At 46.1% G+C, this 15,439-nt stretch overlaps 1 protein-coding gene across 15 annotated transcripts in view; it reads left to right on the plus strand.

Moving 5' to 3' along the window:
• The first annotated feature begins 3,106 nt into the window (after nt 1-3,106).
• Nucleotides 3,107-15,439, plus strand: part of LOC125939709 (zinc finger protein 84-like) — a 111,520-nt gene continuing 99,187 nt past the window's right edge. For 14 of the 15 annotated variants that reach the window (XR_007467005.1, XM_049667566.1, XM_049667570.1 and 11 more), the window contains exons 1-2: nt 6,086-6,235; nt 8,374-8,481. Coding sequence is in view for 1 of the 15 variants with exons in the window: in XM_049667579.1 (XP_049523536.1) it covers nt 3,157-3,591 (435 nt within the window). In the remaining 14 variants the exon portion in view is untranslated. Of the gene's footprint in view, nt 3,592-6,085; nt 6,236-8,373; nt 8,482-15,439 lie in introns of those variants that run through there. The other variant, XM_049667579.1, reaches the window with a different exon arrangement.

Genomic DNA, 15,439 nt, shown 5'->3' on the forward strand with positions numbered 1-15,439 from the left:
GCTGCTGCTCAAAATAAGCGATTTTTGTCTAGCTAATGTGGTGAATTGTGCCTTCGTCACAATACTTCTCGTTAGTGCTTGTGGGTAGCTGTACTTAGCTTTGCCAATACTTTTAGACTAGAAAATAGGGCAAAGAAAGGGTGCATTATTTCATGATAAATACCTAAGCAAGCTACAACGCAACAGATTATAGTTTTGCAGGAAGTTCTGAACACCAGTCAGCTCTCAGAATGTACTTCCCGAGTAAGGAATTATGACAATCCAACTTTGGTCTTCTTGAGTTTCCCAGCCGAATTGTGCCGTGCTGCATGTTTTCAACAGGCAGTGGGTTTCAACTGATGCTGAAGCGGTGCAGCACCGTCTACGTAGAAAAAATCGCAGTGTTATAGCCACTATGTTTTAAATAATTAAGAACTACCTAATGAAGCGAATGGGCAAAAAAAATCTGATTATCTCCAAGCGATGGCAAACACACTGTCTGTGTCTGTCTAGCTGCGTAGCTTTGCATATTTTTATGTTTGCTAAAGTTAAGTGAAACACTCTGTATAGTCCATGGAAACATTTGTATTTATACACGTGTGGCACAAAGCTAGCCTTCAGTAAAAAAAGTGTTTCAGGGTATAGCTGTTCGCTTTATGCTACCCTCGGAATGCGATTAATGTTTATTTTGCGGGTGAGATCTTTGTCGCCGTGTAGAGGCACCACGTGATTCAAGCGGGCCTGTCCCATGGTCGACCTCAATATGTTTTATGCGACGCAAACAAGAAAACGATCGTTCTGACGAGCATGATGTCACAGGAATGGTCAATGCAATTTTAACAAGCTTAGCCACTTCTGGAATAAGCGCCCTTAGCTCTTCGCTGCTAGTTCTACAACTAGCGGCGAACTAACAGTTCTACAACATCCTGAAATGTGCTCATTCATATATTGTGCAGCTTCACAATATCAATGAGCATATCACGGTGAAGCTCAAGCGCCTCAGCTCAAAATTATTTCTATAAATATCACAGAGGTATTTGCTATCTTCTCCACCTGTTACAAAGCACTCGATGTGAGCCATGTGCAGCCATGTCGAAAGCGGACACCTTTTGTCTAGCGAGGAGTGTACCGCATCATCTGACTAGTAGAACCGTTGTGGATACATGCCCTCAAAGGAAGGGTGTACGTGACCAACGGAGCTACAGTCATATCGGTGAGGAGTCTTTCTTCGCGTTCGAGCAGGTGGTTCATCAATGTCAAGCTCAGCCGCCTCTGCACATGTGTTGTTCCAAAACGGAGCAAATCCTCCTTAGTCACGGCTGTGCCGCAGCCCGATTTAAGGGTTCAGCCTCATCCGTCCATCCATCCATCCATCGATCCATCCATCAACAAAAATGGCCAATAGGAAAAACACGTAAAAAGAATTGACATCAGATTTCTCAGGGAGGTTCTTGTAAACAAAGTAATGAAGGGATTTGAAACTAAATGTCGTAATGTTCGCTCTGGGTGAGGAACGAACCGGCCTCCAAGGTGTGGGACGAGCACCCTTCCCGGACGACACAGGGGATCCATAGTTCTAGTTGACTAAAGGTGTGCCTAGTGCGTGCGTCATTGGGCACGTGACGGTGAAGCCCATGGGGAGGAGGTGGCGTTTATGAGTGTATAAAAAAAAGGCATTAATGTCCAATTGAATGCTGCTGAGCGGTCATGCGGAGTTCTGAACTCATCGCGGTAAGCAAGCACGTTGAGACGCTTGGAGCGTTTTGATTTCGCCTTACCTAGGCGCAGTTAGAGTGCACGCGCAGCTAGTGTTGTGAAAAAAAACGATTTACCAGAAGGGCTATAATGCTGTCGCATTCCCACACATAAGCAGTCTTATGTGGGTATGCCGATCTTTTTTTATCTCTCAGATGTATTGCATATTGTTCTGGGGGGGGGTATCTGAAAGATAGTGCTGGTTTCACATGTTGGCATGTTGTATGCGGAAAATACGGTATTTCTTAAACTGGATCTTCAAAATCTCACCTTATAAACGTTCCCACAGTTCGGCATGTGGTCAAGAAGAAACCCATTGATGAAGTCTCACATGAGAAATTTATCATGCCAGCGAATCATAGTTTTGCAAGTGCCAATTACAGCCTTGATAGCTCGTTGAGTATCAGAAAGCAAGCTGGGTCGAAGCTTTTTGACTCTGTCCTCTAACGGTCGTAGAAATCCGTGAAGTCTTCAAAGACTCCAGATTCCCACTTCATAATTTTCTACCTTTCTGAAAATAATTTATACCGGTGAACTGACAAACAGAGAATCATGCCTTCAGATGCAGAAATATCGAGTAAATTAAAAAGGACCACTAAGCGTTGTTTGTTGCATCTTTTCTGAAATCACCCTCAAGACCTCCCAATCAAAAAAAATAAAGAAAGCTCATCATTAACTTTAGCATCTGTTTCTCTTTTCACATTTTGTAATACTACTTTGTTTCATTTGTGCAGCATCGAGGTCCTCTAATTTTGCACCAACAGCCAGCGGTGACAATCCACAGCAGGGATGCCTCCACCAAGATAGTCTCTGTGACTGTGGGGGTGATAAACTGTTTCCTATCGAAGCACATGCTAGGGTCCATAGTGCCGAACGTCTGTTTAAATGTCATTTGTGCCCTCGGAGTTTCTCAAAAAGAGACACCCTAAAGAGGCACTTGTGCATCCACACGGGTGACCGCCATTTCGGTGTCTTCATGCCTTCGAGCTTCTCACTAAGGTCCAAGCTCAAGGAACACCTGCGAACCCATACAAGCGAGAGTCCATTACAGAGCCCTTCATGCTCTCAGAGCTTCTCACAAACGACCCACCTGAATGACCACCTGTGCACCCACACAGGCGAGAAGCCGTTTGAGTGCATTATTGCCTTCGGAGCTTCTCACAAAAGTCGCACTCAAAATCCACCTGCGCACCCACACAGGTGAGAAGCCATGGCAGGGCCCTTTATGCCCCCAAAGTTTCACGCGGAAGTCCAGCATGGAGACCACTTACGCACCCACACAGGCGAGAAGCCATGGCAGTGCCCTTCATGCTCTCAAAGCTTCTCGTGTAAGTCCAGCATGAAAGACCACCTGCGCACCCACACAGGGAGAAGCCGTGGCAGTGCCCTTCATGCTCTCAAAGCTTCTCGCATAAGTCCAGCATGAAAGACCATCTGCGCACCCACACAGGGGAGAAGCCATGGCAGTGCCCTTCATGCTCTCAAAGCTTCTCACATAAATCCAGCTTGAAAGACCACCTGCGCACCCACACAGGCGAGAAGCCATGGCAGTGCCCTTCATGCTCTCAAAGCTTCTCGCATAAGTCCAGCATGAAACGCCACCTGCGCACCCACACAGGCGAGAAGCCATTTCAATGCCCTTCTTGCTCTCGGGTATTCTTACGAAAGACCTACCTGAAAGCCCACCTGCGCACCCACACAGGTGAGAAGCCATGGCAGTGCCCTTCATGCCCTCAAAGCTTCTCGCGTAAGTCTGGCATGAAAGACCACCTGCGCAGCCACACAGGCGTCCAGAAGCCATATCAATGCCTTTCTTGCCTTCGGAGCTTCTCACAAAAGTCCCAACTCAAAATCCACCTCCGTACCCACACAGGTGAGAAGCCGTGGCAGTGCCCTTCATGCCCCCAAAGCTTCACGCGTAAGTCCAGCATGGAAAACCACTTGCGCACCCACACAGGCGAGAAGCCATTTAAATGCCCTTCATGCCATCAGAGCTTCTCACGGAAGACTCACCTGAATACCCACCTGCACACCCACACAGGCGAGGAGCCATGACAGGGCCCTTCATACCCTCAAAGCTTCTTGCTGAAGAGTGCCATGAAGCAACACCTGAGCATTCATACAAGTGACCGACCATACAGTTGCGCCGTCTGGTCAAAGTCCTTTGCGCGGGCTGATTACTTGAGCGGACATAAGAGAACACAGCACCATGATACTGTAGATTAGGTCAACAGCCATGTGGAACTAGAGTTTCAATTAAAAATCTGTAGATACGGACTGTGCTGCAGGGTGTTCTGCTGTATCAGGTGGCACAAGTGTTCTCATATGCTGTTAACTCTTCAGGCACTGTGGTCAGCGTTGCCGACCACCAATTCAAATTTTTTTCGCAGTGCCACTTATACAGTGGAATCTCGTTGACACGATATTCACGGGAACTGGAAAATAAAGTGTATCATCCGAAAATCATATCATCCAACGTGTTATCCAACTAAATCGTATTATCGGGAAAAGAAAGAACAAGTATCCCGAAAAACGTATTATGCAGAATTGTATCAACGAGGTTCCACTGTAGTTGTTTTTGCCAGCAAATAAGTTTTTAATTTTTCGCTTTACCCTTCTCGGAAAGTGCGCCAGATGGTGCTAATTGTCCAGGGAGCGTTTTTTATTGTCAAGCAACAGCCTTATAGACCAGCATGCCGTTTCCTGCATTATACCTTGAAAGTTTCTGCGGCCGCAAAGGTATGTGAACTTGCACGGAACCTTTTTCGGATGTAACACACAGCGCAGGAGTATATTGTACTGGCTGTATTGGCAAAGGTACGCTGTGGATCAACTTGACGCTGTATTGCGATTTTATTATGGTGGTCACCTACACTGACCACCATCCATGAAGGGGGTTACAGTTAGGGTCTCAGATTGTACAAGCAAAATTCAACATAAAATAAAATTTAATGTTTGTCACGGAGTGACATAGTTTCGAGTCATCGACACGCCGATTAACGGGCGCCAAAAAATTCGTCTCTCGGTGCGGCATATAGTTTCGAGATAGCGACACGCCGATTTCACGGAACTTCATATCGAAAACTAACCTGCAAAAGCAGCAGTAGCGGCTTAGGCATGCTGTCAAATAAACAGTCATTACGAGGACTGATGTACGCGGATCACATTGTACTTATGGCTGACAGCAAGGAAGACTTGCAGGGATTAATGGACATCTGTGGTAAAGAGGGAGATAGCTTAGGTTTGAAGTTTAGTAAAGAAAAATCGGCAGTCAGAATTTTTAATGATAATCAGGGCTGCGAGAATACGCGTACAGGAGGTTACGCTGGAGGTAGTGCATAAGTACAAATATCTTGGAGTGTGGATAAAGAATGGGGCTGAGTACCTAATGGAACATGAAAAATATGTAGCGACTAAACGTAGCAGGAATGCAGCTGTGATGAAAAATAGGGAACTGTAGAATTACAATAGGTACGAAGTGGTGAGAGGGATTTGGAACGGGGTGATGGTCCCTGGTTTGACTTTAGGCAATGCGGTCCTGTGCATGGGATCAGAAGTTCGAGCAAGGTTGGAAGTTAAGCAGCGAGGGATATGTAGGCTTGTTTTGGGAGCACACGGAAATACACCAAATCAGGAGGTACAGGGTGACATGGGATGGACGTCATTCAAGGGCAGGGAATTCGTTAGCAGCAAGATAGAATTTGAGGAGCGATTGAGAGAAATGGCAGAAAGGCGGTGGGCAAGGAGAGTTTTCAGTTATTTGTACATGAGGAATGTTGACACAAAATGGAGGAAGCTGACCAGAAAATTGTCAATCAAATATCTGGACAGCAGGAGGGGTGCAAACCAGGAAATGGCGGTTAAGAAAAAAGTTAAAGGAACAGAGAGGGGTCTATGGAAAACAGGGATGCAGACGAAATCAGCACTGGGAACATACAGAACTTTCAAGCACGAAATTACCAAAGAAAATATCTATGATAATTCTAAGAGAAGCTCTTTGTTGTTTGAAGTCAGATGTACCGAGAAAAGCACCGTTGTGCGGTGCATGAGGAGAGGAAGGGAAAACGGCTAGCTGAACACCTCATTCTCTTCTGTAAAGGGCTTTGGAAAGCAACGGGGCTGATTTTTTTTTTTTTTTTTTTGACAGTGGAGGCAAAATAGACTTTAAGCGGGTAGAAATAACCAAACGGAGCTTATCTGATTGGTGGCTAAAATCAAGGCAAGAGGGAAATTTCACCCTCCACAAAGTGCAAAAGTACAAAACACGCCACGGCTAGGTGGCGTGTACCACCGCCCGATTTAAAGGGTTTAAAGAGTTCAGCCTCATCCATCCATCCATCGCCAGCGCGCCGCTGGCGCCTTACGACGGCCGCCCGGTCTGTGGACTTCGATTGTACGATCGCCTATCGTGTGCTATCGTATGGAGGGGGGGCAGGGGACTGTAGCAGGGGCTTTCTTTATTCTATGGAGGCTTTATGGCCCTATGGAGCGTCGATGAAGCGTGAGCGAGGCTGCTTTTTTGTATGCTTTCAATACTGGCGATTACGTGTTGCTGAGTGGGGACCACACTGCACACAAGGGACGTGTACAGGAGGGAAAATGTTGCGGGGCCACTTGGTTTTGAGACCCCGGAGATAAAACCGAATACGCGAGCCTTGGCGACGACACTTGAAATCTGAAGGCTGAAGTCCAGAGTGCTTGTGAACGTGACTCCTACCACGGGGAGGGGGACACCACGCATAGAGTTGGAGGGCTCGGCTGGCGTGCGGGCGCTCGAGAATTTCATTGCGCTGCTTTTAGCGGGGGACAGCTTCAGGTGATCGTCCTCACGTAGACGATAACCGCGAAGTAATCTGAAATCCTGGCTTGTGGTAGGACAGACAAGTGGTGGCGAGGATAGACGTGTCGTCGGCGTACTGCACGATGGGGAAACGGTCATCCTGGGGCATGTCATTAACGTAGATTAGGAACAGGGTTGGCCCGAGGACAGAACAGTGAGGCACTCCTGGCGGCACAGGTTAGAGTGGGCACCGCAGTAAACAACACGTTGGCTGCGCCCGAACAGGAAGTTAGCCAGCCACCTTAGCATTACCTGCTCTTGCGCTGACACTTGTAAGAACAACCGCGTTTGCGGCATAAAGTTATCTCAAAATGCCAGCTAGCGCGAAGCAGTTGCCGCAGCCCCGCAGACATCGCAGATCCACCTATTCGTGCCATCGACGAGCACTGCTGCAGTTCCTATGCGCTGCCCTGGGTTGAAACAATAGAGTGCGCCACTTGTTAGTAATGTGCAAAAGGCGTGTGTGTATTCGCGATGTGAAGAAAGGTGGCACCTCCCATGTGCACTAAACTGTTAGTGCTGCAAATGCTGTCTCGTGGGTCTTTTCTTTCTCTACCTTTTAACGCGATTGCGTTTAGGGCCCCGTGTCGCAAAAAATCCGGCGTCGGCATTGGCGCCCGCGGCCGAAAAAAATCATCCGTAACCACGCAGGCCCTCCAAATATATTTTACCACTTAAGTTGCTCACACTTTGTCTTGCATTCATTACAAAGTTTTTCCTCAGAATTTTGAGAGTGACAGCCCACAAACAATTGTCATAAAAAAACATCGACAGCACATGCCTTTTATGCTAAATCTTGTCATGCTGAAATATTAAAGGTGCAAACAATAAAAGAAGGCCGGCCCACGAAAGAGGCCGCGTTTCTACCAGAAAGCACGCCTTGGTGCATAGCGTTCACCGCCAGCGTTTTCCGGTAAACATTACGGTTACATAAGGTGCAGTTGCCGGGAAGTGTGAGAAACAGTCAAGGATCTTTGAATACTATCCCGTGCGTCTCTTATGTGGAGGTCATGAGATGGTTGTGCTATTGTGCTCAGCAGTGGTCACCCACATGACTGCATTTCTTTCCTTTCCTCACTGCTTGTGCTGACCACACCAGCTGGGGTGTCAGCACTTTCCATTTGTCGCACTCAGATAGGGACAGTCTATTTTGTTCACTTAAATCTTCTTAGCTGCTCTTCTGTGTGAGCTGGGGGGTATTCTGTCCACCTAGTGGACATGTCCATTTCGTCTGGTGCTGAAGATCTGATTGGCTGGACTGGGGTATGTGTCAGAAGGGTTCACGGGCCCCCAGCCAATCAGCACTTCATCAGCAAACGACCCCCCCCCCCCCCCCTGTAGAGTTATGTCATGCTATTTGCGTGGTGAGCGAGCACGTAAACTCGCTTCCCTGCTTCTGTTGCTTGCGAGCACTTTCAAAGTTAAACATGTATGAGTGCACGAATCAGCTCATTGCTCTATTATACACGTGGCCGTACCTTTTGCTGTTCAAATATTATGTGTGTAACTTTGCATCCGTGATCGACATTGTAAAAACACTAAGAAAGCAGTTGACGAAGGCACTGTGTCTGCCTTAATTTTTATCTGTGCTGTTTTTAGGATATCAGTTGCGAACTACTTAGACCAACTCTATACACTCGGGATGCTTACAGCTAAAAACTTCCTTTCCTGATTGTGTGTGGAGCATATGTTTCAATATGTGGCAGTTACGTGGTGAAGTGCCCTAGGCCCATATCCCTGGCTGTGTGTACAGCCATTTGTCTAATGTTTTTTACTTTGCTGTGCTGCTGTCTTTACAGCTTCTGCTGATGTTTGTTGTGCCCATGAAGATATAGCCTAACTCTGCATCGTTGACAACAAATAGCCGCAAGTGCTGATTGCTGCTGGTTGGCTCAGTCCAGAATTTGGTATGTATCCAAATTCAGTAAAGGACGATCCAGTAAAGGACGAGTTAACTAATGGTGGCTTGAGTGATGTATGATACCCTATCACTATCGTGCTAGACTGGTGGCAAGGCTTCTTCACATACTTAAATTATTAAGGTTTGCCACTTAATTATTGGAAGGTCTCGCAATGTGCTAACCTCGCATGTAAAGGCGTGTAGGCCAAAACACTGATAGTATTGTATTGCACTTGATGCCTGGTGCCATCACAAAAGACGCAGTCGAAAAATAACCCAGAAAACATGTTTCTAGCTGTCCTGAGACAATAAATTGTAGAAAAAGAATTGTGTTGCGAACTGCGACTACCATTCTCAGCTGTGAGTCATTCTTCTATGGGACCACTGTTGTTCACCAACGTCTTTTGCATCAGGGGAACTCTCACTTGCCGATTGCATCCTCAGCATCTGACGCAATGGCTTTGCCATGAGCGATGTGTGTGAATGGTGTGCGAAAGTTTTGGTTTAGGTTAGTCTTCGCACACGGGGAATGCCAGTTGACTGCAACAAGGGCCAAAACTGCCCCAACCACATCATAAATAGCTCTGTAGGCCAGAAGGTATGCTTAAATGTCTCATTATTTGCCTGAATTGTGATGTTGGTATATTGTTGGTATGGTGGTATATTCTTGCAGCTTCGCCACTTGCTCTGGGCTTTGTGTAGCCGTGTGGTGTACTCTGTAGATTTCTTTCTGGCATGAACATGTGGCTGCAATGAAAGCTTTTCAAGTGAATAGCTTTTTCTATGGCTCTTTCGGTCTTTTTGGTTGTTAGTTAGAGGTCTGGGAAGGTTAATGGCCGGATTAGGCAAGGAAAACCCTTGTGTGCTTGCATTGTAGTGCACTTTAAAGTACCCCAGGTGGTCAAAATTAATCCGGGAGCCCTCCACTTCGGCGTGCCTCATAGTAAGAACTGGTTTTGGCACGTAAAACCCCAGAAAGAAGAAGAAGGAAAACATTCGTTTGCTCTCTTTTGTTCTTTCATTTGCTTGTTCTTTTGTTTGTTCACCGGTTTGTTCATTTTGCCTATTTGCTTATGCTGACATTCATCGTCTATGATTTCTGCACTATTTCTTTCACACAATTTGCTCAAGAAGGGGCCAGCAAAAGCTTAGGGCTTGTATTCTTGTTTGCTAAGAAGGTGGAAACTTCAGAGGTCAGAATGCATCTTTGATATAGTTTTGTCTCTCTGCTCTTGTTCCAGCAACCCATTTCTCATTCTATGTTCATAACATGGTGTTTTATTAATCGTTTATTAAGCTATGTCTTTTTTTATTGCAGTTAAATGTTTAAAGTCTCCCATCACCTATTGTAAGCAGGGATTCTGACATAATGACTCCGGCTGATATCAAGACAGCATAGGCTAGGACAAGCACAAGCCGACGGCTTGTGTTTGTCCAAAAGTTTGATTCATCGCTAGCTACTGTAATGTTGAGGGCCATGAAAATGATAGAAAAGACATGAGGGAAGCCGAGACTGAACCGGAGCAAGCAAAGCAGCGCGCACCCTCCTTTTCCATCCACCTTAAAATGAGCAGGAAGGAGCCCCCAGCACGTTGTGACCGCATGTCACCTGCCGCCTCCCTTCTAGTGCGTGATCACGTCTTCTCCAACATTGGGCATGTGGGAGAATGGCACGTCAAGCCACCATACTTCTTGGCTCACTCTCGCACGGTTTCCCTTGCACCCACAGCAAATGAGGCGCAACCTTATCGCACTTGGACTTTATACGGAACCTAGGCTTCTTCCGGCCATGTTTGTGCTGATGGAGGAAAGATAATACTTTTTCAATGCAAGCCCCGTGACGATTTCAGTTTTGCGTGCTGTACCACACAATTGATCGGGCGCCATATTCTAAAGGGGCTCGCTCTCCTTAGTTCGAATTCCATTTTATTCCAAAAAATTTCTGGTCCCCTTGGAGTTCGAAATAACCAAATTCTAATGTATAATTGAGTGAATGTTCAGTTGCCTGGCAAGAGAATGAGAACTCAAGATTGGCAGTAAGCCCCTAATGTTGGTGCAGGGGTATATTCACTTAGGCGAATTAGGCAGAGGTCATGAGAAGGAAGTTGGAATTGGAAGTTGGAAACAATTAGAGGTTGGAATGCATACTACAGGAATTAAGAATTCATGATTGTCAATGTGGTACTGTTCTTGGAAATAAAATTGTACAGTCATTCTCTTCCACAGGTACCAATTAATATATGGGATAATATCACAGAGGTTAACAAGGAGGCTTGAAAAGTTGTAGACCACACAAGGAGCGATGGGAGTGAAAACTGAAAGGCAAAACGTGAAGGTGCACAAAGACAGCGTTGATGGCTAAGGAGCAAACGAGAGTAGCCGACATTCAAGTTTAGGTTACCCCTTCAGGGTCAAGGACGTAAATATCCAGCACTGCAAGCAAGTCCCAAATGGCCAATGCTGTATATTTACGGTGGCGTCTGTATCTTTAAAAACGTGTCAATTTTTCAACTCTGTCACCTAGCAAGTGCTGCCACTGTGTGTGTGTACAAGAAATCTCTTTTTTTTAGATTCTTTTTTTTAATCTCTGTAGTTTCTTGGCTTTCATTCCACAGCTTCTTTACACTCGTGTTTCAGTGACCGATCGCACGTTCCCACTCGCGCAGTGGTGGGCTTTGGTTTTGTCTCGCGGGCTGTTTCCGTTGATTGCGCGAATAAAAATGGATGTCTGTATGGTTTCTAATCTCTCAAAGAGTCACTGCTAGATTCTTGCTCAATTATTGCTCACAGGTAGGCACTGGTACAGTCAGCCCAAAAAGTTTATGGACCATGGGATCTCGGGAAAACGCCCAACTTCCGAGGAGCCTCACAACGTAACCTAGTGTGCACATTTAGAGCTTCTACCAGTATAAGTGAACAACATTGGGATGTTCGGTATTACTATTATTGCCGGCCACTAGGACTGTAGACATTTTCTGAGATCCCGAGGCCCGTAAACTTTTTGGGTTGACTGCATACAAGCTATGCCGTGGAGACTCGCGACAACCGATTGCCCCGCGTTTGCAATGGGACAGAGCATTAGTGCAAGTTTCTCACTCGTTTGGTTTTCTTCCGTGCGCTCATATACACGGTTCGATTACACTTAGGGCGTGCGCACTGCTTGCAGGGTGCGTACAGGTCCTTGAAAACCCTTGAAATTGAAAAGTGCGTTTTCAAGGGCCTTGAAAGTCCTGGAATTTTTTTCCTTCCTTGAAAATCCTTGAATTTCGTGAGCAATGCACTCTGATATCGACATTGCGACCTCCTTTCTGTGGTAGATCGGCGCCGATCTTACAAACTCTCCATTTCAGAAACAATACACCGGCGCGAGCACACATGGTTCCGTTTTGCAGAACTGCACGAGAAAAATAAAAGGCATCACCGCGACAAACCGTGAACAGAGCGGAGCGAGAGACTTGTGCCGCGCTTCGGTGCTGGCTCTGCTGGCAGTGTGTACGCTGCTTTCCTCACCCTATCGTTCGTTTCACTCCTCGCCCGTGGGGCTGCCTTGTCCCACTTTCACTCTTGCGCGCGAGGTAAAGCTAGTGAAGCTAAAAAGAGCTATTGTGGAGCAACTTTACCACTAATGCTCAGTGCCTTTGGGTGGAGGTTTGTTATATTATTTGTGATAATATAAGTGCAATAACATTACCGTATTTTCCGGTCTATAATTTGCACCTTTGTATAAGACACACCCCCCTCAAAACGGCACTTTTTCGGAAAAAGAAAGCAACGTATATAAGTCGCGCTGGTGTATAAGACGCACCTGTTCTTTCGGTAAGTGATTTAAAAAAAGTTACAGTGATGTTTCGCTCCGTGAAAGCGGGTCACACGCAAGCATATAGGTGTCATATATTTCCACTCTAGGCGCATTTCTGCCGTCGTGGTTGCCGCGATGTTCCGTATAAAGTCCAAGGGCGGTAACAACGTCCCCGCCGCCGTATGCTGTATGTGCGAGTGAAAGCGTGCGACGGTGAGCCAAATCGCGCACAAGGGAGGAAAGTGGGAAGGCAGCCCGGGAGGGGGGGGCGGGGAAGCTGACTATACTCTCGTAGCAACTGCGTAGTTTGCGCAGCGGCACGCGCTGTATCTTATCTGCAGATGGGACGACTTAGGGGTAGATTGACTCGGGGGGTCGGCCTACCGCCGTTTGCGTTGCTTCTCCATCGTTTTCGCACGGCGCTTGGGGACTTTATCACGAGAACCCGGCACCTCGATAGTGCGCACAGAACCCGTAGCAATTAAATCAACCAGCGCGCTTCGCGTGGCCGTAACATCGGATCCGATTTTGACGGCACTTTTTCCGGAAAAAAAAAACGTACAGAGGTCGCACCGTTCTATAAGACGCACCGACGAAAAATTCAGAAAAAAAAATGCGTCTTATACACCGGAAAATACGGTATGCTGAATGTTTTGGAAATATTTGATGAACCAACCAAGCTGATACTGCAGAAGCCTGAGCAGCTGTTGTGAGTGTTCGTTGTGTTAACTTTTAATATTGCAGACTTGAGAAATGATCAAGGCATGTTTTACAAAATTGCAATATACATCTATTTGTTATAATATAATGGATGTGTAGCAAGACTACACTGAATGGTTTGGAAATGTTCAGTAAACTTGCCCAGTTAATACTTCAGAAGTCAGAGTAGCTGTTGGGAGCATTCATTGTGTTTTGTGAACTTTTTTTGTGTTGTTGTGAACTTGCAAAGTGATCAAGGCTAGACATTACCATCATTCGGATATACATTTATTTCTTTTTATTTAGTGCAATAGCCCTATGCTGAATGTTTTGAATATTTTTGGTGAACTTTACCCAGCCTATACTGGACAAATCTCAGCCACTGTTGTAGGCGTTCATTTTGTGTTATGATCTTGAGAAGTTATCAAGGCTAGACATTTTTATTATAATTGTGATATACATTTATTTATTGTAAGTGCAATAAAACTAGTTATTTTTGGAAATTTTAGAGTAAGGAAATCCTACTTTGGATCTTGCTTTGAGGCCTTGAAAAACCTGTGACAGGTCCTCTAAAGTCCTGGAATGATCCTTGAATTTTTGCCTTGGAAACCTGTACGAACCCTGTGCTTGCTCTGCTGCAAGTGAGTCTAGCAGTGATTCCTTTGGTGCTGACTACTGCCCAAATGCCGAATCGGAATATATCTATTTCAGTGTATATTTTATTGCGATAGCAATTATATGGACACTTCAACCGGATTTCTGCCGTCGGCGTCGCCGTGAGGTTCCGTATAGATAAAATCTTCACCGTGCGCCGTATGCTTGAGCGGAAGCTTGCAGGGACGCGCGCTATCACGGAGAGCGAACGCACTCAATCTCCCACGCGCAAGCAACGAAGCGGGAAGCCAGCGCCGGAGGGAGCGGGGGGGGGGGGCACTTCTACTCTGCCAATAACCGCGCTCGTCGCTCGACCGCACCGTCGCTTATCTCTCCTACGCGCAAGCAAGGAAGCGGGAAGCCACCGCCGGGGGGAGGGGGGGGCGCACTTCTACTCTGCCAACAACCGCGCTCGTCGCTCGCCGCACCGTCTCTTATCTCCACACGGCTCTGACCTTTATGCACTGTGCATTCGCCGCTCAGTTTCTGTTGAAGCGATAGACCGCACGTACCTTTGCCCGCTGCTGCGGCGTATATACGTGCTTGCTGCCAGCGTTTTGACAGTCGTTGTCTGCAGTCATTCAGTGTGATCTGTTCATGTTTGTTTGTGTGCGCTCACACCACGCTTGTTTAATCAGTTAGTAATAGTCGGGCCACATTTTCCAACGCACGCTACACATGCAATGCTGCCCGGGTCGGCAGTGCAGCGCTACAGGTGTGTCCCTTCGCACGCGCTGCCCACGGGAAGCGCTTCTCATCAACACCACCGTTTCACACTCGCCTTCTCGTGGTGCATCGAGTCTCTCTTCATGTCGGTCTATTTGCGCCGCAGCACACCTGCTTACTTAATCAGCTCATGTTTACTACAATTCATATTGCTACCAAAGCCGCTCACCTTACTTCGTATGACATTGCTGTGTTGCTATCGCATTCATCGCTTCGCCCTTAGGGCGAAACTGTGACATTTTTTTTTATTCTTATAAAGTGTTCATGCAAGCCCATCAGTATTTATGAATAAACCATGCATGTTTACCATGGAAAATATTTTTTGTCACTTTGTCGTCACTCTATAAAAGTTGCATGAACTTTGTTTTGCAAAATAGGTTAGTCTGAAGATGCATTTAACAAATCGTTTCTTCCCGCAGCCATTGAAGACTGGAATTGCCTTCCCGAAGCAGTTGCTCTTGAGAGAAATCCAGAAAAATTCAGGCAGTCCTTAACTACACTCTTTGTTAAATAACTTGAACTACGCATTCTTTGTTTTCTCGCACCATTTATGTTACAGGCGTTGTCCAATAGAAGATATTGATTTCCATTTTGCTTTGCACACTTTGACTTGTATTTCAATGTCCGATTGGGTGTCAATCTCTTATTTTAAGGTATCTCTTCATTTGTTAGCTTATTCCTAATTACTTGCTCCATCCCATCCTTGTGTTTCATCTTTTTTTGCCTTCTGTTTTCCACTGCTCATTACCGTACTTCATTATACGTGAACAAAATGAGAAATTATTTTTTTTTGTGCGCTCTGTACTTGTAACGTAGTTGGTTCTTTGTTAAATTCGCTCCATTATATGTCATTTCAATACACCCCCCCCCCCCCCCCCCTTTATGTAATGCCGTGTTAAGGGTCCTTAAAGGTTAATAAATGATGATAAGTCTGCAATAGACTTTTTTGACCTTAGGGGTTCACATTTGGCAAAGAAAATAGACCCGCAAAGGGTTAAGAGGAAGAAAATTGGTGGTGCATCCATTCTTTAGAGATGATTGGCGACTTTAATGTCATTGGCAGTCTTATGATTGGCGCAGAATTGTT

Source organism: Dermacentor silvarum, chromosome 5 (assembly GCF_013339745.2).
Source record: "Dermacentor silvarum isolate Dsil-2018 chromosome 5, BIME_Dsil_1.4, whole genome shotgun sequence".
NCBI classification, from domain to species: domain Eukaryota; kingdom Metazoa; phylum Arthropoda; class Arachnida; order Ixodida; family Ixodidae; genus Dermacentor; species Dermacentor silvarum.